This window comes from Protopterus annectens, chromosome 2.part0 (assembly GCF_019279795.1).
Source record: "Protopterus annectens isolate FY-2018-M chromosome 2.part0, PAN1.0, whole genome shotgun sequence".
Lineage (NCBI taxonomy): Eukaryota > Metazoa > Chordata > Ceratodontiformes > Protopteridae > Protopterus > Protopterus annectens.
The window spans coordinates 319,195,813-319,221,531 of NC_056728.1; the positions used below are offsets into that span (position 1 = coordinate 319,195,813).

Consider the following 25,719-nt stretch of genomic DNA (forward strand, 5'->3'; position numbering starts at 1 on the left):
AAATTTTCTTAACAGGAAGCCTGGAAAAAGAAAAGCATTTACAAAGCTAAACAAGCAAAATAAAATGCTGGGATAGGAGGCAGCAAGAAACAGCAAGACCCTCATCAGATGCAAAATACACCACGAACACTACTGCTGTGAAGAGTTGTCCTACCACAGTTTCTATGCCAAGAGCAATGGTATGTGTTTGAGGTAGGGGGCCAAAACAGCAATGGGAATTCTTGTGCAAGTCACAGAAATGAATCAGAAGGGTAGAGCACAGCAGGCATATGGGATCCTAAACATGAAAGAGGGCAAAACAATGTAAACATAACATTGCTGTATAATTAATGTAATCTGTAATAAGTAAATGAAGCTAATAATCCCAAATCTGTCTTTGGGATGAGGCCTCTACAGTATTATATACTATCTGGGTGCCAATTTCAAAAACAGATTAGAGAGCTTAACACAAGGCTGCTAACATTATTGTGTTATGCATGAGCCACCTTATGAAGATGACAGATACATCTCCACTCATGTTCTACTTAAAACAGAAATTAAGTAATCTTTAAAATCACACCAATACTGATATGTTGGGCATATCTGTAGGAGAAGCAGATTCTGCACCCTCAGCTGCAAACCCTGAACCTAGCAGCATGGCTAATTACCTAATTTCTCCTTTACCATCCCTCAGTAAATCAGTGAGGGATTTCATTAAAGGAGGTCTAGTACTAGAAAATCTTTCGCTGCAAAATGGAAAAGATTTTGTGCCTGGAATCAGTCTCAAAGGATGAGCGCAGCAGTGCCAAATGTACCTCAGATTCTACAATACTTGACTCAGATGCTTCTTAAGGGCTTGTCCTTTTCCTCCATCAAAATTCATGCCTCAGCCATTTCAGCTCCTTACAGCACAGAGCCTCCCCTCTTCTCTCACCCACTGCTCAAGCAGTTCCTCAGAGGGGCCAAAACTTTAAGGCCACCCAGGAGAGCTCCAACTCCAGCCTGGGACCTTAACTTTGTCTTGGAGAAACTCACTCTTCTTCTTTCGAGCCAGCTGCTACTGCAGATTTAAAATGTCTTTCTTGGAAAACAGCTTTCCTTTTAGCAATCACTTCTGCAAGAAGGGTATCTGAGTTACAGGCCCTTATGGCAGTGGAGCCTTTCATCATCTTTCATGTGGACAGGGTGTCCTTCAGAACCAATCCCTCCATGCACAAGGTGGTATCCAGTGTGGCTCTTAATCAGTCCATTCATTTGCCTACCTTCTTTCCAAACCCATAGAACAAAGGGGAACGGATACTGCACTCCTTAGATGTGCACAGACAACTTAGATTCTACTTGGACAGGACTAAACCTCAAAGGAAATCTGAACTGCTGGAGCATTTGCTGCAGCGACAGAGGGGAAAGCTATTTCAAAGCAAACCATCTTAAAATGGATAGGCCACTGCATTCATTTCTGCTAAGCACCATGAAAAACCTACCAACAGGGCATCAGACCCCATTCAACCAGGGCTGCATCTGCCTCTGCAGCCTTTCTCAGGGGCGTCCCTACCAGGGACATCCTAGAAGCTGCTATCTGGAGTTCTGTACATACTTTCACCAAGAATTATCATTTGCCAATTTTCTCTAAATCTAGAGCTGGCTTTGCCACTGCACTCTTGCAGGGCCTTATAGCTGGTCCTACTTCTATTTAAATTCCTCCAACAGTGAAACATGAAGAACATAGTACAGTTGTGTACACTTACCATAAATGTAGATGATAGTGTATTCACTGTTGCAGTCCTGGTAACCCTCCCTCCAGCCCCCTTTCTTCTTTTGGTTATACCTCTACTCTCCCTTACTATGCTCAAAAAGCTTTTTGGTGTATTTGCTTTTTTGTTGGAGGTATATCCTTGTAATTATAGATTTAATTTCTTCCCATTAGGGGGGCACCTGACATCTGGGGCAAGAAAAACTGATGTAATGATGTCTGCTTCATGTTTTATACCCTTGACGACCTGACATCATGGAAGAAGGGACAACATTTGACGCAGGACCCAAGACTTTGTTAATCAGGCTGACTGAGGTATAATGCAAGCAGATAACCCAAATGTAATGACTGCAACAGTGAAACACGAAGAACATCTACATTTATGGTAGGTGTGCACAACTGCACTTTTGATGCTGATTCCTTCCTTAGTTTCTTCCATTGTAATTTTTTATCCAAATGTTAACATTTCCAGATATTTTCACCTTCCATTTTTTCTTCTCCTTTTTCCATATGTTATACTTAAACATTCAGTTTCCTCCATAATTTCTTCCCATTTTTGTCTCGTCTAATACTGAATCCATATTCCCTTATCTTGCTTTAACTTTTCCCTAACTGTTAAAACTTCTTCTTGTTGCCTTAAGTATTTGTCTACATTGTTGCATTTATTTCCTCTCTGTTTGTTCATCCAATCCTGTCACTTAACTTGCTCTCCTTACCTTCAGTTTCTTTGTTACATTGTACCTTCTGTTACCGTTTGTTCCCATCCTGACAGGTATGAACATTACAAAAAGGAACTTATCAACAGGTTTCAGGCCCATGGATATAAAACCAGAACCATTCTTACAGCCAGCAATTGGGTGTCCTCAGTGAACAGACAAGACTTCATGGTCTACAAAGAAAAATGGCCACAGTGCCATTCTGAAATCAGACTGGTGATCACTTATGGGCGCAATACCAATGCATTGCTTAACATTATCGACAGACACTGGAACATATTTCTGGCCGATCATAGACTATCACAGATATTACAGGATAAATGCTTTTTTTCTTATCGGGAAGGCAAAATTCTTGGGAGAACATTTTAATCATTACAAACCTGATTCCACCAAGACGGGCTCACAATTCCAAGTCACTTTAACAGGGGACCTTTTGCATGGCTGTGTCCCCTGTGGACATTGTGTACATTGTGTCAGGTCAAAACTAAACAATTTATTTGCAAGAATGCAGGCTTGGTCTTTGATATAAAATTTCTAGCTAACTGCGGTACAGATTGGGTCATATACCTCGCAACATGCTTATACTCAGCCTTTTAGAAAGGGCAAACTTCTCTACCAGTTAGACTTCGGATAGCTGAATACGAGTGACAGCCAGAAAAGAAATAGCAATGCTTTATTTAAATATTCTTTGATGCACACCTCAGCAAACTTCAGGTTCACCATCCTAGATATAATTTGTGGTGACAAGTCACATAAACTTGGCTGGCACAATATACTTAATAATAAAGAGAAAAATTGGATCATTAAGCTGCGTGATTTGTTCCCACCTGGGCTTTAATGTGCACTTGTAGCCAGCCAATCCCCAGGAGTATTTCTCTGTTCTTTTGGTATACAAGGGCATTTGGTGCGTGTCTTTCCTTACACTGATGAAGGCTTATTGAACTTGCCGAAAATGGTCTGTTTTTGCCATGATTTAACTATTTAATAAAGGATTAATATGTTTTGCACACCACTTTGTGCTGGCTTTTGGTTTTTTGAATCACTTTGAGTTTTTTTGAGCCATGCACTTGCCATACTTGCAGGGACTCTTCTCTTCCGTAAAGTTTGGTGCCCATTCCTTTTTCTTGGAAGGGGATGTTTCTTTATCCTTTATCTCCCCTCCGCCTCATTCCAAAAGTCTTGTTCAAATTTCAACAGGATACTCCCAACATTTTGTTGGTGACTCCCTTTTGACTGAGACAGCATTGGTTCCCTCTTCTGCATTTAGCCAAGGGCAATCATCACAAGTTACCGCACATGGTGGACCTACTCACACAAGATAAGGGATTCCTCGTATGTCTCCCCCTGTCCACTCTTCAGCTGACACTATGGGTGATACGAATTTGATTCCTCATAGACGCCTTTTTTCTGAGGACTTGCTTAGGGCCCTGCAGGAGGCCAGGAAGCCCAATACTGGGAAATCCTACTTCTCCAAATGGAAGAGGTTTTCTGTTTTGGTGTCTGTCTTGTAACTTGGATCCACTTTCTCTGGATGTTCCTTTGGTTCTCTTATTTGTGTGAATTGCTCAATGTTGGATTGTTTTATTCTTCAGTAAAGGGCCACTTATCTGCTCTCTCTCATCTTCCTTTATCTCCTTAAGCTTCTAGATTTGAGGCTAAACAATTTCTTAAAGACATCCTTCATATTGGGCCTCCCAGGAAGCCTGTTCCCCTTCCCTGGGATCTTAATTTTCTTTTAGAAAAATTGACCCAGGCGCCTTTTGAGCCTGCAGCTTCAGCGTTCTTGCAACACTGTTCTTGGAAGACTGTACTTTTGTTAGCCTTTACTTCTGCCAGACAGATGTCTGAGCTTCAAGCCCTTATGGCTTGTCGTCCTTTTTTGGCGTTTCATAAGGATGGGTATCCCTTCATAGTAATCCTTTTATGCCCAAGTGGTGAATCTTGTCGCTTAATCAGTCTGTTCATTTGCCCACTTTTTCCCTTCTCTGCAGTCTGTCAGTGAGAAGGTGCTGCACATGTTGGATGTGCATAGACAACTCCGATGTTATTTGGATAAGACTGGAATGTTAGAAAATCTGATCAGCTTTTTGTTTCCTTTCATCCTAGGTCCCAGGTTTAGCTATGTACAAGTAGACTACTACTTTTTTTTAAAACTTTCTGGCCATTTTCTTTTGTTCCTTTCATGGTAAGAACCTTCCTTCTGTTAAGGCTCATTCTACTAGAGCTGTGGCTTTTTCGGGTATTTTTTTAAGGGTTTGGACAGTAATTCTATTCTTGAGGCAGCTACCTGGACTTCTCTGCATACATTTATCGAGCACTATGAGTTGGATGGGATTTCCAGAGCTAGGGCTATTCTTCATGGCTTCCTAGAGAGATGTGCAGGTCCTTCCTGAGCTTTGGCAGTCTCCCCAGTGTAATGAATACTGCAACTGTGAAATGAAGAGTACATTTGTGTAAAACCTTACCATAATTGTAGATGTCCTTCTCTTCACTGTTGCAGTATTCACCCCCTAGTCTATTTCTCTTCTGAATGTACTGATTACCTTTCTACTCCTTGGACTGGCATTCCTACTGGGGCTTTCAATTTTGAGGATGGTACATCCGGACTTCACCTTTATACTCTTTGCTATGTGAGGAGCATATGTGTGATGTGTGGCATCCCTTAAAGCAACCTAAAGACTTCCGTATGCTGGCCGGACATCGGGCTTCCCTTGGCAGGGAATCCCTAGAGTAATGAATACTGCATATCGAGCCAAAAAGCTCAAATTGCACAATATTGAAACAAGGCAGCTACAGAAACATCTCTGCTATGCAGTGACCTGTATTGTGTGGAATCTACATAGGGGTTTGGGTATCATTCCTTCACTGTAATGCAGTCTTGGGGTTTACCAGGGGGTACAGGTTGGCATACCCCTCCAGCAAAAGTGTCTGTAGTTCCCTGGTTTCGATATCTGTAGTTTGAGCTTTTCAGCTTGACATTATGGATATTGATTATGTGAGCATTCACCATTGTGATAGTGACCCATGTTGTACTTGTGTGTATACATATTTCAGCAAAATATAGCATTGAAGCACAAAGGATTGAATTAAAATGTCAATCCAGAAAACACAGTAGGAGGGTGGAGAACAGAAAACGTTTTTTTTTTTTTGCAAGAGGCATGCCCCTCTGCCCCCCCCCCCCCCCGTGCTAAATTTCTCAACTCTGAGATGCACTACAGTAGGGAAAAGGTAAATTTCTCGCTCCCTGCTGTACTCCGATCTTGCTCAGGAAGAGCTGGTACAGTTTGATTAGCTGATATTTTTTTCCAGCTGTACCAGGTTTTCCATATGTCAAGGAAACTGACATACTGCATGCATCCAATGTTTATATAGGTCAATACATCACACCCTTCTCTACAGTAATTTCGGTACTTTGCATCTTCAGTTTCACACAGACACTTTTTATTCTGTCCCTATCCTTTTCTGCAGAACTTTCAGCCAACGTATTATCATTCCTATTTTTATTATACAAGTCATCACATCTTTTCTTTAACAACCCATACTGTTGCCATCAATATCCTTTCCAATTTATCAAGCTCACATTTTTCATGTTTCCCATACAGTGGTGTATCCATGTTTGTTTAAAAAATATTCTTTTTAGTTTTCTAAGTCTTCATCTTTTTTACAATCCAACAATAATGCTTTGACATATCTTCTTTACAGTCTTTACATTTTTTCTCCATTGCTTTATATTTTTCATACTTTTTTCTTGTGTTATTGGCTTAAGTGTATTACTTTTATATACAGTCACCCCAGCAGATATCTTTCATCTCCTCTTCTATCCATTCCTCTGTAACCTTTCATTCAGTATTTCCACAAATACTTTTTCCCTTGCCCTCCTTCCCTTTTAACATCCATAACTTGACCCATCAAAGACTGGTGCAGATTCCCCCTTTCCTTCTTTAACCTCTTCTACTTCAGCGCAATTTTTTCTTTTTTACATTTTGAAGTATCTGAAATTTTCTTTTCTTTCCAGCTTCCCCTTTTAACTTCCTCCTTATACATAATTTAATTTATCCCCATAATTTGTTTATATTTTACCACCCCATTCTCAACTACCATTCCATCTATCTTGCCTTCCCTTTTTCCTCCTAACACCCTGAAAGCACTTTTCATATCGTACTGAAAAATATCTTTTTCCCATACAGCTTCAGCTTTCTACTTTAACAACTCTTGTATCCAGAAACATAATACATTCATTTTTCCTTACACCATTCAACCCTTCACTTTTACTGTTCACATTTAAAACAAAAATACCCATACCTTCCCCTTCCCTTTCTTGCATCTTTTATCCTTTTATTTTTCTCTTCCTCACCACCCTCCAACAGATTTCACTTTTTGCTGTCGTCTTCCTTGTGAATCACCACTTTCCTCCTATTTACTTGCCAGCTCCCCGTACTACTTTTTGTATCTGAATCTCCTCTACAATTTAGTTCCTTTTGCTGTTTTTCTTTACCTTGAGTCTATTACTTTCACTTTCTTCCTCGCCTACATGAGCCATTTTGCTTCCCGAATATTGCCTTCTGCAAGTTGCCTTCCTCTCTTTTACCAAGTACCTTTTTTCCAGCATTAGATGTTCAAACCAAAAATTCAGAGACTCTGCATTTCCCATAAAGTATTGTACACTTCCTAACACCATGGCCATGCTCCCCACATCGTCCTTTTTTTTTTGTGCATTCCTTAAAATGTATTTTTCATCTTCAGAATAGAAGTAATCATTTGATAATGAATGGGAAAAAAAACTGTGTCCCCCTAATAACAGTTATAGCGTATTTCAAATATATCCATATCTAATATAACCTGCACTTCCCATATTCCTGTCCATATGTTATTATACATGTACTGTCATAAATTTTCTTTGCCATGCACTTAATCTCATGCTTTCAGGAAAAAGTTGAGTCTGACCTCTTTGTGAATTGGACAGTCCATTTTCTTTAACTGTAAACCAAAATTCAGCAAAATGAGTCTCTCCATGGTGGAATTTCATTTTTGTATTTTACCTGTAAACGTTTCTGCACCTGAAAGTCTCAAGTTACTTCAGAAAGTTCCTCCAACCCCAAATGTCAGTGCTCTTACATGTTAAAGTAAATCTTAATGACCGTGTGATATTGTCCATAGTGTCACACTTGCAATTGTAACACTGGTTTTGCTTGTTCTTACCATTTATTTTTCTTGAAGCTGTTGCCCTTCTACTCCTGTCAAAATACCTTTCTTCAAATTGTACACTGCTTGCTCCTTACCTTATAACACTGTCTTTCAAGCTACTGTATTGCAGAGGCATATTCCTTAAATTGATTCCATTAGCTGGACATGCCTTTAGCCTCTGTATTCCACATCTCTGCCATGTTACTGGCTTCCTTATCCAGCTGCTACTGTAGCAATGAATGCATCCCAACACTCCATCTCGGCCCCCCTCCTTTACATTTAGTTAACCTTTATTCATTATTCTCCAGTACTTCTGTATGTAGACCTCTACGCTCCAACTCCAGAATTAGGAATTCATCTCACGCCGATTCTCTCTCACTCTTCCCAGAATTTCTCCAGCAACAGTGTGTAAGCTCTTCTTCCATCATGGAGCTTCCCAAGTAGTGGCAGCCCTCTGGCACCACCTAGTGCTCAATACTGTATCCTGTTTTCTCTGAAAAAAAAACAAATTCTGCCTATAGGGATTTAATGTAGACACCCGCGGTGGTGGTGCTGCGGTAGCATTGTCGCCTCACAGTAAGACGCTGTCGGGTTCGATTCTCAGCTAGAGCGTCTTCTGCGTGGAGACATGCGCGAATGGGCGTGCCTTCGCTGAAGGTTGTGCGTCAGAGCTGGTAACTCGGTACGTAAAAATCAACTACCTATCATTGGCGGACCGGAGCTCGGCTGTGGCGACCCCTAACCGGGAAAAGCCAAAAGAGACAGGGATTTAATGTAATCAATACAGCATAACCAGTTTTTTAAAAGGCTACACCACCTCCCCATTCACATCTCTATACTCTAAATACATTAACTCCAGTATCACATAACTTTGGAGGAAGGGGAAATAGTTGGTTTTGTATCAAAATAAAGTTTACCCTTTATTATTCCAAGTTAGCATGACCTCTGAGTTGGTAAATTGAGTTCAAGGGTGTGGATTTACTCCCTCATACAAAGTTATTTGAATAATGTAAGTTGTGCTAATAAGAACATTTGTTTAACATAGCTGTTGCTATTTTTGACAGTTACCAACTGATACTGCTGTTCACATGGACTTGCACTGTAATTTTCATGTGTGAATTATATAAGATGTACTATTCTTTCTGTATGACGATAGTAAGGGGCAACTCTGGAGAGCATAGTAAATGGCTAATAAACACCTTCATTTTTTTATATTTGTAGTTAATGAATGCCACTGTTTTTCATAGTAACCCTGTAAAATGTAGGTTTTCTTTCAGTGTAACTGAAATGTGTTTTATTTGATTTCTTGCACTGTTCTGTACAGTGACAAGGTCACAGGTTTAGTCTTGGTATCGGCCACTGTGTGGTTTGCATGTTTCAGTCTTGTTCGCACAAGTTTTCTCGATTTACTTCCTCCCAACTTCCAAAAAGCATGCCATGTGATTTCAAAAAATGAGTACAATTTTTGTGCAGTTTGAGTAGGTAATTGTAATTTCTTTTGCTGTTTCTGAAACTTTTTTTCACAATCCTGTTTTGTCTTGCATCTCAGGAACCGTTTGAAGATGGTTTTATGACAGGGGAGGATACTCCAGCTGAAGAGACCATTGCTGCTACTGTAGTTGACACCACAGGAGCTGTAAGGTTTGGGTGGATTAAAGGTGTACTGGTAAGTTTTGTAGCCATTTATTCCAAAACATCATTAGGTGTTGTCATGATAAGTATGTGTTAGGCAAAACACATTTTTATGTAGATATTTTCTGTGTATACAATGCACAATTTATTTGTAGTGTGCATGCAAAGGAGTCCTAACTATATTTAGGTGGGTTTACTTCTGTTGTCTGACTTAGTACTTGATGAGACAGCTTAATCTGTTTTCACTTATGTTAACATTACCTATGAAGTGTAAAACGGTAGTAACTTGGAATATCAGGCATGTCTTGTACATTAGTGGATAGCATTGAACTCCTCTACTCCATATTCCTTTTCCCATTAAAGTTGAGTCATGACCACAACCATGCACTGATTGTCTGCTACCATTGTTCCTTATTAAGAACTGTCCAGATGTCAGCTTTAGAGAAGTAATGCCCAACCCCTTTTGTAATCTTTGTGTGGTCACCTTGCCATCTAGCTGTATTTCATTTCCATCAGTGACTGGTACGCAGAAGGTGGAAGTGGGCAGCTCTTACCTCAGCCCAGTGGTAAATGGGACTGTGGGACGTGATAAGGGAAGCAGTCACCATCATCTGCTGATGCCAGCTCACTGCTAGTGGATAACTTCATGCAGTTGTCCAAAGAGATCATAAACTGTTCCCAACAAATCTTCCTTAAAAATGTAAACAAATTAATCCCAACCCTTGTGTTCAGTTCCCCCATTTTTGTCAGATACTTCTCACCATTTTGTTTAAACATGTCTTGCCTATACAGCTGTTACAGCCCTTTACTGTCAACTGTTTATCTTCAAGATCACTTACTGCACCACTTGCAACACTGAGCCACTGTGCCACTGAACTGTGCAAGGTATGGTGGCATGATGCTAAAGGATCACATCTGATGGTCTTGATACAACCAGCAATTTTTTTCTTACTAATTTGTTCTTTGAGGGGATATTGCATGCAGTGACTTCATGCCATTAAAAATAAGATGGTGTCAACATTATCATTACTAAATGTTTGTCATTAACTTTTGCACAACTTTATTGAATGCCATCTGTTCTTGGCTGCTGTTGGGGTCAGTCTCTGGCCCCCAGAATGGATGACCCAGCCATAAGCTGTTAGTTCTATTTCCTTGTTTGGACTATAACCAGCAGTAAGCATGGCTGAAACATATGATGGGGTACTGCACGTCAAAGTAAAAATCCTTGCACCAGTGGAGATCTTGAACTTGTAGGATTCTGTTTTTATGATTAGTCAGGGGTTGCATCTTTTTCTGACCCCTAAATATGATTTCTGTGAAAATACCATAAATTATTGTGATTTTTTGCTTGGAGCACAGCTGTCAGAGCTAAAGGTCAGTGTAATGCAAAGTAAATCAGACTTGCTACTTCTAACAGTAAATCTGGAAGTAAACTGTCTTCTTGGAGAGACAATGGATCAGTGATCTCTGTTGTATTGAGGAATGCAGTGACATGAAGTTGTTTTACACTGAGATTAAGGCTCAGCAGTGTTTTGCTATTTTCTTATTTTTGGGACACTGCAGTTTCATCATTGGGTAAATCACCTGAGAAGAAAATGGCACCGGCCAGTAAGCTATGTAACTAATTTTCTAAAAAATCAGTTAACAGACTGTATCATCCCTATATCAGAGGCCTGTGTTAGTTTAGCACTCTATAACTAACAAAGACTTTCACTCTGTAGTGGTGTGAATGTTGAATTGAAAATTTGCTGTTGACCTAGATATGGATGCCATGTCATAATGCCTTCTGGTTACTTGACTGACTTTTCTGCTGACAGTAAAGGGTAGGCTAATTTGCTCTCATGGTTTGTGATACAAGATTTGAACAAGGACGTGAAGTTGCGTATGTGGCTTAGCATGAAAAGATGAGGCCTAAAGAGAAGGTTTACGTGTTATATTCATATTGAACCTGTAGTCTGGACTAGGTTGTGCATACATTAGAGGTCGATGGATTGGGTTTACTTTCAGTATACTATGCATTCACAGTGGCAAAGGTCTATAAGAGGAGTTTATATGTTAAAACCTGTATCTGTTTATGTGGATCTACTAAGAAGTAGGGATACTGCAAGTCAGAAACCAGAGGAGCCCTTTGATGCACAGAATAGTGCCCAAAACCAAAAACACTGGAAGTGTTTTTGAATCAAGTGTTAGTTTTGTGATTAGTACACACAAGGTTTCAGATGGTGAGTTCCCTCCAAATCACCATTTTGTATTGGCCTTAAGATGATCCTGTTTCACAGTTGCAGACATCACATTTGGGTTATCCGCCCGCAGGTAGCCCTCAGTCGGAATACCAGAGTCTTGGGATTTCTGCATTAGAAGCTGTCGCTTCTTCCATGACGTCAGGTCGTCGGAGGTATAAAACATTGCAGAAGACACCATTACATCAGTTTTTCTCACCGTGCAGTGCCCAAAGCAGAAGCAGTTCGCAAGTGCCAGTCGGCCGTCTCCTGAAATTTTTGTTTTCAGAGTTTGAGCTGAAGTCTTCTAAAGAGGAGTACCCCGTTGGGGATCCTATTTTTCCTGGTGTAATTGATGTCAGAAAAAATTAATAATGGTCTTGCCTGTGGAAAGCAAATACCTCAGAGATTTTCATTCTTACTGTGTCACCTGTTTAGGCCGAGACCACGACGTCCCTCGCTGTCGGGTTTGTGCCTTGTTCAACGCCCGAACTATTTGTTGTTGGGCTATTTTTGTCGCTAAATCTTTCGCTCTCTATCTCCGTATTCTGAAATGATTTTAATAAGCCATCCAACTACCGACCTACTGAAAAAATGTAAGGATAAAGACAGAGACAGGCTGCATAGTTCCAAAACTGCCGATGATGTTACCGTTAAGCAAGTCGCTAGTCCGCCGGTACTCAGTGATGTGCTTTTGCAGCCCCTGATACCTGCTTCCACAGATTCGCAGGCCGCTGCTGAGACCCATTCGGAGTCTGAAATGCCGCGAGATGCTTCTTCAATCATGGAACCTGCAGATGTCTCTACCTTGGATGGGTCCGGAGCCGTTGTGCAGGCACCGGCTTCTGAGGGTGTATTCAGGCCTTCTGATTTTCATATTAAACAGACTACTTCGTTTCAAACCAAAAAGGCTGAATTTCTCAGGCCTAGAGTTCACACTATACCTAGGAAACCAACCAAAGCTCATTCTCAGGCCCACATGCCACAAAAACAAATGCTTCGAATGGCTAAAGACCTTATTACTTTAATCAGGGGAAGTCAGCCTTCCCCCTCTAAAAGACCAAGAACTGAATTTCCTTCTGATTCGTAAGATCAGGAGTCTGATTACTTTGATCCTTCTGATTTCCAGGACATACCCTTATCTACATATGAGGATTCTGATGCAGAGGATTCCATTCCCTCTGCTTTCCCACCAGAAGATTTTTCTTTTAGTGAAACCTTGCATACCCTTGGGGAGCATTTCCGCTGGGAGAACCAGGACTAGTCACAGTCCAAAAAGAAACTCGTAATTTTTTAACTTGCCTCAGCACAGGCTTCTAGCTTATTCCTCCTGTTCTGGAAATTGTGGATGATGATTTCTTGCAATCCAGCCTTACCCCTGATACTTTGCCTCCAGCTCCCAGGAAACCTGACAGGAACTATAGAGTACCCGACTCCAACAAATTCCTCTAAGAATCCTACAGCGGATCCAGAGACCATTTCCCAAGGATCTAAAGGCATTAAGGCTACAACTGCCAAAAACCCTACCCCTTCAGACAGGGGCTCTAGGGCTTTAGACAGATTGGGTAGGAAGGTTTACACCTCTGCTACTCTTGCCATCAGGGCTTTAAATTGCCAGTTTCATATGTTAAAGTATCAGCAACATGTTGTGGAACTAATTAAACAGAAAAATATGTTGATTCCTGATTGTGCAGAACATAAAAATATGTTGATTCCTGATTGTACAGAACATAGTTACAAGAGTTAATGCATTCTGCAAACCAAGTTGGTAAACATACTTTGCAATGTGGTTTTGATGCCTTGAAGCATCTTGCAGGGCTGCTGTCACGGGTCTATATGACTCTATCGAATGGACTAAATAGCGAATGCTATTTAGTCGATCTGATACTGTCAATGGCAAAATAGCGAAGTCACGGAACATCGATTTTTTTCCCAGGGAAAAAATTTGGTGGGCCGTCTTCGGGACTTTGCCATTTCCTCCACTATGGTGCAATCTTAGAGTTGGTATATTTAAGTAGGGGGGTGGGGGACGAAGCCCCTCACTTAAATTTGTATTCAAGTTTTTTTTTTTTTTTTTTTGTTTGTTTGTTTTAATGGAGCTGCAAATTTTTTCCCTGGGAAAAAATTTGCTGTTCCGTTTGTTCGATATTTTGTTATTTCGATATTGGTACAATGAAATAGCGTTCGCTATTTACATCATATGATAATGTGATATAGACGCGCTGTCACTGGGTCTGTTCTTGGAAGGCATGCTTGGCTTAAGGAACAAACCTTGCCAGATCATGTCAAAGCAAAATTACTGGATGCACCATTAAACCAAGACAGTCTATTTGGCAATAAAGCAGAAGTCCTCAAAAGGATGGAGGAAAAAACTAAATCTGTGCAAAAAACTGGTCTTTTCCAGTCCCTCCCAGACCTTCTCAGTCCAAACTCAGCGGCAGCAGACCACCAAGACTACAGTCTCAGGGTGTACACAGATCTAAGCAATGGAGTGCTCCCACCTCCAAAACAGGGAGTAGTAAACCACCATCCTATGGTAAAATCTCACAATGACTTATCCTTAACTCTTTCAAGTCTTGCCGAAGTACTCGCACCTTTAAGGGGGAAACTTGCCCTGCATGCCAAAAACTGGGAGTACATTACCTAGGACAGATGGTTTCCCAGGGATACAGATTCCATTTCCACTCACTCCCAACCCCAAGCAGATGGTCAGACCTCCCCCCAAACAGTGGGTAGAGGCCCAAAAGCAAGTACTTTCTCTTCTCAGTATCAAGGCTATTCAGCCTGTCCCAGCAGAACAAAGGGGACAAGGCTTTTATTCCAGACTGTTTCTGGTACCCAGAAAAGAAAACTCCTCGTGTCCTATCCTAGATCTGTCTATTCTCAACACCTTTTTGGTGGTTCCAAAATTCAAAATGCTTACTCTCCAACAGCTGCTCCCTATGCAAGCCAAGAACTCCTCGCTAGCAACCCTAGACTTAAAAGAAGCTTATCTGCACATCCCTATAAAGGGGATCTTGCAGAAAATACCTACGTTTCAGAGCAGGCTGTAGGCACTATCAGTTCTTGCACTTCCCTTTGGCTTATTTACAGCGCCCAGGGTATTCACAAAATGCCTAGCTCCAGCCATTGCATTTTGCAGGCAGAGATCAATCCAAATTTACCCATACTTGGATGATTGCCTGATTTCAGGCGGACAGTCAGGAACTGCTACTGGTATTTGTAAAGAGACTTCTAACTTCACTGGGGTACACCATCAGCGAAAAGAAATCATATCTGGTACCCAGCCAACAAATTGTATTCCTGGGAGCAAGCTTGAAAACAACTTCCCAGATGACATTCCTAACTCCAGAAAAACAGATTTATTTGAAAAGCTACTTCAGTCTACTGGCCACCAAAACCCGGCTATCTGCAAGAAAAATACTGCAAGCCCTAGGGTTCATGGCCTCTTGCATTCTACTAATTCCATATGCAAGACTGCATATGAAGAAACTAAAGTGGTACTTAAGTCTCTGGTGTCAACATTCTCAGGACCTGGAAACAATGATTCCTATCATTCCTTGCCTAAGGACAGAGTTCCTTTGGTGGGCAGAGGCTTGCTACCACAACAAGGGACTCCCTTTCACTCAACCCCCTGCCACCCAAACCCTAACAGACGCATCAGACTATGCATGGGGGACTCGCATGGCAGGACACAATGCATTCAGGGCAAATGGAGCCCAAATCAAATGCACCTGCATATCAATCAAAACTAAATTTTAGCTGTACAGAATGCCCTGACGGCCTTCAAAGGCCTTATTCTTCCAGGACAACTATTGATAGACAACACCGCAGTTATGTGGTACATAAGCAGGGGGGAACCCATTTCTACCCACTCTGCAGATTAGCCATGGCTCTGTGGACACAGCTTTGAGCAACCAAGTGCACCTGCAAGCTCAATTCCTGCCAGGCAAACTAAATTCAGTGGCAAACGACAAGCAGAAATCTAATGGACCCGCATGAGTGGAAACTGGAACCTAAAATATTCAAGCTTTTGTGGGACAGGTGGGGCGCACCAGAGGTGGACCTCTTTGCTTCCCCTCAGAACTACCAATTGAGCAAATTTTGCACCAGAACTCCCCACAGCCAAGCTTGGAAAGTGGATGCCTTGACCTTTGCCTGGGAAAGCCTCTCAGTCTTTACCCTTCCCCCTCTGCCCCTCCTCTCGAGGGTTCTAAAGATCAAACAGGACAAGTCAAGGGCAATCCTGATTGCACCAGTCGGGCCACGCCAGCACTGGTACCCTCTTTTGCACAGTCTGACAGTAGTGCCACCATGGCATCTGCCTCGGACCCCTTCTCTGCTGTCCCAGCAGGAGGGCCAGATTTTGCACCCTCAGCTCCAGACCCTGAACCTAGCAGCCTGGTTCATCCCCTGAGCTCATCACCAGCAACTCTCAGTAAGTAGGTGCTGGATGTCATTCTGGAGGCAAGGAGGCCTAATACTAGGAAATCCTATTCAGAAAAGTAGAAAAGATACTGTGCCTGGAGCCAGTCTCCAGGAATGGACACAACTGTGCCCAGCCTACCTCATATACTATCTTAATTAACATGAAATGTTCCACAAAGGCCTATCCTTCTCTTCAATTAAGATTCATGCCTCTGCCATGTCAGCTCATTATAACACTGAGCTGCCCTTCTCCTCTGGTCAAACAGTTCCTGAGAGGAGCAAAAAATTTAAGACCTCCCAGGAGAGCTCCCACTCCAGCCTGGGATGTTAACTTTGTATTAGAAAAGCTCACGCTTCCGCCCTTTGAGCCTGCAGCTACAGCAGAGTTAAAATTCCTCTCATGGAAAATAGCTTTACTTTTAGCCATCACTTCAGCAAGAAGAGTGTCTGAATTACAATCCCTTATGGCCGTGGAACCCTTCACTGTCTTCCATGTGGACAGGGTTTCCCTCAGGACCAACCCTTCATTTATGTCCAAGGTGGTATCTAGTGTGGCTCTAAACCAATCCATTCATTTGCCAACTTTTTTCCCCAACCCTCAAAATAAAGGGGGAAAGGATCCTGCACTCCCTGGACGTGCACAGGCAGCTTAGGTTATATCTGGACAAGGCTAAGCCTTTCAGGAAATCTGACCAGCTGCTAGTCAACTTTGCTGCAGGGGCAGAGGGCAAGGCCATTTCAAAGCAAACCATTTCTAAATGGATAGCACACTGCATCCATTTCTGCTACAAACACAATGAGAAACCTACCACACAGGGGATCAAAACACATTTCCAAAAGAGCTACATCAGCCTCTACAGCTTTTCTCAGGGGAGTCCCTACCAGGGACATCTTGGAAGCTGCAACCTGGAGTTCTGTACGGACTTTCATCAAGCATTACCACTATCTTTTTTAAATCCAGAGCTGGATTTGCCACAGCAGTCTTACAGGTCTTGATTGCTAGCCCTAATGCTTCTTAACTTCCTCCACCCATCCTCCGCTTTGGGAATCAACCCAAATGTGAAGACTGCAACAGTGAAACACGAAGAACAGAGTACAGTTGTCTACACTTACCATAAATGTAGATGTTGGAGTGTATTCACTGTTGCAGTCCTGATTACCCTTCCTCTAGCCCCCTGATTTCTCTTTACTTCAACCTATCTTTTTTTGTTTGGCATATCTTGTATCATTGGTATTTGTTTTTTTTGCTGGGTGTCTTACATACCATGTAATTGCTTCCTATTTTGGGGGCACCTGACATCTGGGGCAAGAAAAACTGATGTAATGGCATTGGCTGCATGTTTTATACCCCTGATGACCTGACGTCATGGAAGAAGCGACAGCAGCCGACGCAAAAATTCCAAGACTCTGGTATTCAGGCCGACTGAGGGCTACCTGCGGACAGATAACCCAAATGTGATGACTGCAACAGTGAATACACTGTACATCTATAGTTATGGTAAAAGTACACAACTGTACTTTCTTATTTGTGGAGTGTTGAGCCTTGGAGAGCATCTTGCCTGATGGGTTCAGTGCGAGAAGACTGATGGTGGCTGCCCTTACAAGAGTGATGTATATGCTCTACCAAAATCAGGAGACACTGTTACTGCATGATCGGCAGTGGATTACTACATTTTTGTAAACTCTGCAAATGTTTCTGGCTGGGGTGTTCTTTTTGGATTTTGTGTAGTTATAATCTGGGGTACTTTTTTGTAATAAAACCTGTTTTAAGTTGTAAAGCTGAGCAGTCTAACTCTTGTCTAGAAAATATAGCAGCAGTAATACCAGTTTGAATTTTACCCCCATTTGCATCTTTTGGAATAATGTAACACAATTCTAAACAGGTGCAGTATAACGGCCTTCAAACTATGATTTTAATTATTTTATTAGTAATGTGCAGTATAATGCAGGTGAGCATCAGTCTTTTAGACCAGTATTACCCATGACAAATTAAGTAAATGTTGAGTCGAATGGGGGAGGAATGACCATTCACAAGTCTGAAACAACCTGCAAAATGAAAATAATGCATGTTAGCCTTAATATAAAGGGGGAGGTGTTTGATTGCCTTCAAAAGGTTATGCCCTACAGGTAGAACTTTTAAAGCTGTGTTTGTCTTGAGGGTAGCTATTCTGAAGGAGGGGATTGCATGGACATCAGATGGAAGCTACTTGTCCTGATGATAAAATCTTAAGTGTATTGTACAGATCAGTATGTTTAAATTCTGTTGTGGCTGTTGAAAGCTTTTGGTACTAGAGCAGTCTCTGCTGTTTTGCCTTCTAAAAATCATGTAGGAGAGACAACAGTATTTTTGTTGAAATGACAAAATGGAAAATCAGTGTTGACCAGAAAATTGGTGAATTAAAATGTTTTTTTCAAGCAATTGATGATGATCCTCTTCCAGATTCATAATTTCAAATACTTGTTTGAGTGTGTATTGCCAGCATCTGTCCCTTTAAGACACCAGTGCAGTAGAACAACACTGCAGGCTAATAATAGCTGTATGGAAATGTATGGGACATATTCAGTTTGACTCTGAACTGTTGTGCTAAGCCATTTCTTCATTATATAAATTATTTTTATAAGCATGTACAGCAGGTGGATTTGGTTACATGGGAGAAAAGGAGCTAAAAATAAATGCTCTTTCCATATTCGGATTTACGTTTCTATTTGTTTGGAAATCAGACCTCCAGTAAAACTTAAATTCTACAACATAAAGTTATCACTACCAGGATCTACTGGTTTAAAGTATGCAGTAGTGTGTAGTTTTTACTAACAAGTGAAAAATGGTTACTGTTTTTGTTACTGGCATCATCTACTCAGAATGTTAGCAGAATGTTAGCATTGTCGGAGGAAAGTTTAAAGTGTCATTATTTAAAATTGATGAATAGACGCTGTGTATTGTCACACATGTATTCTACATAGTTGTCATAGTTGTATCCATCTACTATGGAACTACTTCAGCATTAAACTACTACTGTTGCTGCCTTCTGTGGAGGAAAAGGGCACCTATTATGTTGGTTAGGAAAGTGGATAAACATCACTGGATAGTTTTTTTTGCCATTTTTGTCTTAAACCATTCTGTTTTTACATCAACAGTAAAATCAACAGTTCCTTCTTACACATGTATGTGTTTATGCTTGCACGTTTGTGTGCGTGCGTGAATGCTTGCGCGTGTATGTGTGCGTGCGTGAATGCTTGCACGTGTATGTGTGCGTGCGTGAATGCTTGCACGTGTATGTGTGCGTGCGTGAATGCTTGCACGTGTATGTGTGCGTGCGTGAATGCTTGCACGTGTATGTGTGCGTGCGTGAATGCTTGCACGTGTATGTATGTGTGCGTGAATGCTTGCACATGTATGTGTGTGCGTGAATGCTTGCACATGTATGTGTGTGCGTGAATGCTTGCACATGTATGTGTGTGTGCGCGAATGTTTGCACATGTATGTGTGCGTGCGTGAATGCTTGCACATGCATGCGTGGGTGCGTGAATGCTTGCACGTGCATGCATGCGTGCGTGAATGCTTGCACGTGCATGCGTGCGTGCGTGAATGCTTGCACGTGCATGCGTGCGTGAATGCTTGCGCATGCATGCAGGCGTGTGCATGTACAGTATGTGGTGACCACTTAGATAAATACATGCAGCTGGAAGAGGAAAGAAAGGGTGACGTATTTTTGATGTACTCAAGATTTTTTCCCCTTTGCAGATTGTGGATTATCCTTCCATTGTCTGACTAGGTAGAGCTAGGGTATGTGCTTTGGGAAGTTGGAGTCTCAGGTAATGGTAGTAATATTTAATATTGTTTTAATACAGAAAAAGTTGTGTCTCTTGGCTTTTCCCGGTTAGGGGTCGCCACAGCGGAACTCCGGTCTGCTAATGATTGGCAGTAGATTTTTACGTGCCGAGTTGCCGGCCCTGATGCACAGCCTTCAACGAAGGTACATCCATTCACTCATGTCTCCACACAGAAGACGCTCTAGCTGAGAATCTAACAGGACAACGTCTTACTGCGAGGCGAGAAAGCTACCGCAGCACCACCACCGCAGTTAATACAGAAAAAGTACTATTTCAAGATCTTTTCAATTCCTAAACACTTTTTTGCTGTGTATTTACTGCTGAAATGTAGACGTTAGAATACTTTGTGCTCACTGCTTCGATGCAAAGCATTGTGCTCTCCCACATCAGATGTGTTTAGTGTCTAGTGTGTGACAGGAGAGAAAATAATCAAATGCTTATTCACTTACGGTAATTCTGACAGCATATATATTACCCACACAATACTTTTATGATTGCACACTATGTAATATGCATGCAATATATATATATATATATATATATATATATATATATATATATATATATATATATATAGCTTTACAGATAAAATATAATATACAAAGTGTCACCGTTTGTGACACCCCGACCCATGTAGAAAAATGGTGATGGGGGGTTTTGTAGACAGAGGTTTCTCTCTTCTATATATATACAATTGGAGTACAATGATCTTGTGATTTCCCATAGAAGGCTGAAGTTTGTCACCCCCTCAGATTCCAGGACCATAGCACAAAAGAAGAGGGAGCTTTCTTCACACAGGGACTTTGACTTTACCAGTAAGGAGGCTCTGTCTTGTGCATCATAGATGACCTCTGTGTTTGGTATAGATTCTGAAGACACCACATTTTCTGCTTGCTTCACAAAGGACATCTGTAGACTGAGGGATTACTTTAAATGTCTTGTATGCCCAGAGGCACTATTTTGATGATATGGGCATGGAGGCTCACAGACCAGTGGATATCCTCCCAGCCTTATGGGTTTTATAGGATGCTTGCCTGCCTGACTCTGAGAAAGCAGATTCTCAGCACCCTGCCCCCAAAAGGCCTGACCTGTTCTGTATGGTTCTTTTTTTTGCAGGATCCCCTATAGCTGATCTACACATGGTGCCTCTGGATCCAGAGGGTGGGTCCAAAGTACTTCACAGTGACCTGGAGAGTATTCTTAACTGCTTTGGGAAGAAAATATGCATGGCTGTCGCAGAAGGCAAAATAACTTCCTAAAGCCATTACCCAGGTAGGAAAGCATATCAAAATATGGGTATGATACAGCTTTTAGAGCAGCAACCATGGAGAGTGTAATATATATAACACCCAGATTTTGAGGATTCAACCACTGCCAGAGGATGTCAGGGGTGCAGCTGCGTTGTCACATTTAGCTAGGGTTCTGCTGTTTTGGGTCCTTCTGCAGTGGAAGTGTTTAAGAATGGAGGAAAAGAATGTACAGTCAGTAAAGCAGTTGTTTAATCTGCCTTTTCCAATATATGACAGCAATATCCATCCAAAAGCTGGCCATACTATTGCTGTTGAGATGGACATAAATAGGTCAAGGGCAAAAAAGGTAACTGTATGAAGAAAGTGAAGGGCTCCCTGCTTTTTCCGTTCGTTTTCCTATCAGGACCATGCCCCCAAATGAAGCAGCCATGAGTATACCATGCTTTTAATCCCTACTTTCCTGCTACCGAAATACCCACCCTGGCTCCAGCCCACTAGCAGTCAGAATGGGCGGGCAGCTGACATAGTTCTCAAAAAGTGGGAAAAACATCAGATAAATGTTTCCTACAGAGAGTAATCCTGGGTTACAGATAACTTGTCGTGTGTGTCTGTGTGTTTCTCTGTGTCTGTGTGTTTCTCTGTGTCTGTGTGTTTCTCTGTGTCTGTGTGTTTCTCTGTGTCTGTGTGTTTCTCTGTGTCTGTGTGTTTCTCTGTGTCTGTGTGTTTCTGTGTGTGTTTCTCTGTGTCTGTGTTTCTCTGTGTCTGTGTTTCTCTGTGTCTGTGTGTCTCTGTGTCTGTGTGTCTCTCTGTGTCTGTGTGTCTCTCTGTGTCTGTGTGTCTCTCTGTGTCTGTGTGTCTCTCTGTGTCTGTGTGTCTCTCTGTCTGTGTCTCTCTCTGTGTCTGTGTGTCTCTCTGTGTCTGTGTCTCTCTGTGTCTGTGTCTCTCTCTGTGTCTCTCTGTCTCTGTGTCTCTCTCTCTCTCTGTCTCTCTCTCTCTCTCTGTCTCTCTCTCTCTGTCTCTCTCTCTCTCTCTCTGTCTCTCTCTCTCTCTCTCTCTCTCTCTCTCTCTCTCTCTCTGTCTCTCTCTCTCTCTCTCTCTCTCTCTCTCTCTCTCTCTCTCTCTCTCTCTCTGTCTCTCTCTCTCTCTCTCTCTCTCTCTCTCTCTCTCTCTCTCTCTCTCTGTCTCTGTCTCTCTCTCTCTCTCTGTCTGTGTCTCTCTCTGTCTGTGTCTCTCTCTCTGTGTCTGTCTCTGTCTCTCTCTGTCTCTTGTCTGTCTCTCTCTCGTCTCTCTCTCTTTTTTTCTCTCTCTCTCTCTCTCTCTCTCTCTCTCTCGCTCTCTCTCTCTCTCTCTCTCTCTCTCTCTCTCTCTCTCTCTCTCTCTCTCTCTCTGCGTCTCTCTCTCTCTCTCTCTCTGCCTGTGCGTCTCTCTCTCTCTCTCTCTCTGCATCTCTCTGTCTGTGCGTCTCTCTCTCTGTGCGTCTCTCTCTCTCTCTCTCTGTGCGGCTCTCCCAATGTGAAAAGAAACTCTACAGAGAAGGCCAATAGACTTTTGTGTTTATGGGTAAATTTCAGTAATTGGCTAGTAAGTGTACTGCGTGGATGCCAGGAAGAAAGAAATGCAGAGCACCTGGAAAAAATCAACTACAAAAAAGTGAGGAAAAAACACTGGGGAAAGTTCTGCAGCTGTTCAGCAAAAAGCAATGCAACCTCCATACATGACTTCCAGTAACCTCCAGGAAGATGCAAGACAACTGATCACAGACCTGGCTAAAATACTGATGGGTGTGTGTCAAAACATGACAAAGGCTGGAAAAAATGGAAGAAAATTTAAATAGATATTCAGATGAAGTGATAAAGCTGCAGAAATCAGAGGTTGAAATGAAAAGGCTAGCTGAAGATGAGACTGTTCAGGAAGAGATGTTACAAAAAATAGAATTAGAGGACAGAACACATTGGGAAAACCTGAGATTTTTCAGCTGTACCAGAGAAGCTGAAAGGAACAGACTGCATTAATTTTATGAAAGCACAAATAAGCAACTGAACTGGTATTCCACAGCAGGAGTTTAGTTGAAAGGGTACATTGTTTATATGCTCTAAACCTGGCTAAAAGAAAGCAGCCCAGACCTTTAATAGTAAAGATGCAGTCCTACCAGCAGGAGGAGTTGATTCTGACAACTGTGGCAGAAGAATGAAATACTAAAAGTTGGAGACAGAGTGTTTGTGGAGGATGATTACTCGTACACCAGGCAGAAGAGGAGTAAATTCATTCCACTCTTCATTGATTGTCAAGACACAGGTGTGAGATTCAAACTGCTGTACCCAGCTGTCTTCAAGGTATTCTTCACTGAAGGGACAAAGTCATTTTTTGATGAAGTACATGCTAAGGAGGAAATACAAAATTTGTCCAACAAAAATTGAGCTGTGAAACTGATGGGGATTCTAATGGCGCTTCTGGTAATAAAGACCACAGAGTGAGTACTTGTGAAACCTTTTCCACTGTTTCAATGGAAACTGTTGGAGAGAAGGAAGGGAGCAAGACAGTTTACTATAAGAATCGAGAGTATGTTGGAAATGAAGCAGTGATATGATTTGAGAGATTGAGATAAACATTAATAAAACCAGTAATTTAATGCGGGATTACAGTGCAATAATTATATTTGTGAAATATGACCGAACAAGAACATCTGCAAATATTGGACTTTTTCAGACCCTTTTTGGACTTGTGGAGGACTCTAACCTAGATGCCTTACTTCATGTCATTAATGTTTGGAAAAATTCTCTGGGGAGAGGAAGAGAAGGGAGAAATTTGACTAAGTGAAGAAAACATTTGTTTTTCTTAAAAAAAAATAACTGAAAACTCCTTTATATTATGCAAAGAATACCAAACACCACAAAGTAGTACTATTAAGTGTAATGGGGATTGTAAATTGGTGCTGCTGTTCCCCCCCCCCTTTTTTTTCTTTCTCCCTTCTCTCTCTCTACAGTTTATAAGAAATGTAGGTACTACAATGTTTAAAAACAAAAACTGGTTAAAAGAGCATGACTAAAAATTGAGCTTTTTTTCATTCTTGCATGGATAAGTGACTTGGATTAAGGACCTTGTATTGATTTAGTAAGCTTTAAGAGAAAGCAAGTAAATGAAAAAATATTGAATGAGTTTTTTTTCTAGCAAATGAATGTATGCTTAGCAATTCTTTGCCTGACCCTCATGTCTCCATGGAGGCAATCTGATAGAGAAACATTACAGTCTGGTGGAGAGTGATTGGCTTGGAAAAAGAGAAACTGGCTAGGAGGTAATGTTCTCTAAAAGCATTCAGGGGTTTTCCCCACTGGGCAAGCTATAAAGATGAGACAAAACCCATTAGCACTTAGTAGAATCACAGGCTGCACCCTGCGTCTTAGCATGGATAACCATCTAGGTTAATTCAAGTCTGTATGTGGCTGTCAGTTTGGGACATTTGTTCCTATTAGAATGATAAAACTTCAGTATTTGAAGATGCACATATTTTTGTGTTAGTATTAAATAGGTTTTAGGAGGGTATTGGGTTTTTTGTTTGTGTTTGAGGGCTTTCCATAAAACTGTGACCTAGGCTGAAATGGATATGGGGATATGCCAAGGAATAGTTATATTAAAGTTCAACCTGCCAAACAGTGTATGCATGTAACACAAAATCTGGAACTAGACAATTAAAAAATGTGTACATAAAAGGTGGGAATAATAACTGTTTAATACAATGATGCTTTCTGTAATGTCTTTAAATGTCAATGGTCTCGCAGATAAAAGTAAAAAAAAAAAAAAGAAAGACTAGTGGATTATATTAACATGTAGAGTGCCAATAGCTGTTAAAGGGGAGATACTTGGAAAGAACTGAACATGTGAATTTAATAAAGGTTTTCAGGATGGTTATTCTGTGGAATATCTGGGACAAAGGAAGAGGATTATTTGTATTAATTGCAAGAGGAGCTCCAATAGTGATAGAAGAGAATAAAAAAAATAATGGCAGATTTGTAGTGCTAAAGGGCTACTGGCAAAGGAGGAGGATTACACTTGCATGTATTTATCATCATCTTCTTCTTTTGGCTCTTCCCAGTTAGGGGTCGCCACAGCGGATCACCCATCCGCTCATGATTGGCAGTGGAGTTTTACAGTGAGTTGCCAGCCCAGCGCCCAACCTACCACAGAAGGCACACACATGCACACACTCACACCTAGGGCCAATTTAGAGTGTCCAGTCCACCTAGAGCATGTCTTTGGGATGTGGAAGGAAACCAGAGTACCCAGAGGAAACCCATGCGACCACAGGGAGGACATGTAGACTCTGCACAGAAGGCACCCCAGCCGAGGATCGAACCGGAGAACCTCTTGCTGTGAGGCAGCAATGCTAACCACTGCACCACCGCAGCCACCCTTTCTCCCAAATTTAATAGTCTGCTTTATCATGTAGTAAATAATTTCAGCTAAATCTGCTGTAATGGAGCTTAAGAAAATTCTGGGAGAAATCAGTTTTCAGCAAGGAAATAGTACTTGTAGGAAGGGACTGTAATTTTGATTTGCAGCAGTGAAGATTGGGTCTGGAAGGCACAGAAGGGAAAGTATAACAAAGGAGGGTAGATCGCTGAAGAAATTTATGAAAATATTTGGCATGGAAGATGTGAATTCAGTAATAGGAGTTTGGAGTGAATTTACATGTTATTCCTCAAGATATAAAAACTGGGCTAGACAGAATTTAC

The 25,719-nt window shown here is 41.5% G+C and overlaps 1 protein-coding gene across 2 annotated transcripts in view; it reads left to right on the plus strand.

The window, feature by feature from the left end:
- SLC12A2 (solute carrier family 12 member 2) overlaps positions 1 to 25,719 on the plus strand; it is a 2,115,502-nt gene that overhangs the window by 368,128 nt on the left and 1,721,655 nt on the right. For both annotated transcript variants that reach the window (XM_044060802.1, XM_044060801.1), the window contains exon 2: positions 9,179 to 9,295. In XM_044060802.1, the coding sequence (XP_043916737.1) occupies positions 9,179 to 9,295 (117 nt within the window). The remainder of the gene's footprint in view (positions 1 to 9,178; positions 9,296 to 25,719) is intronic.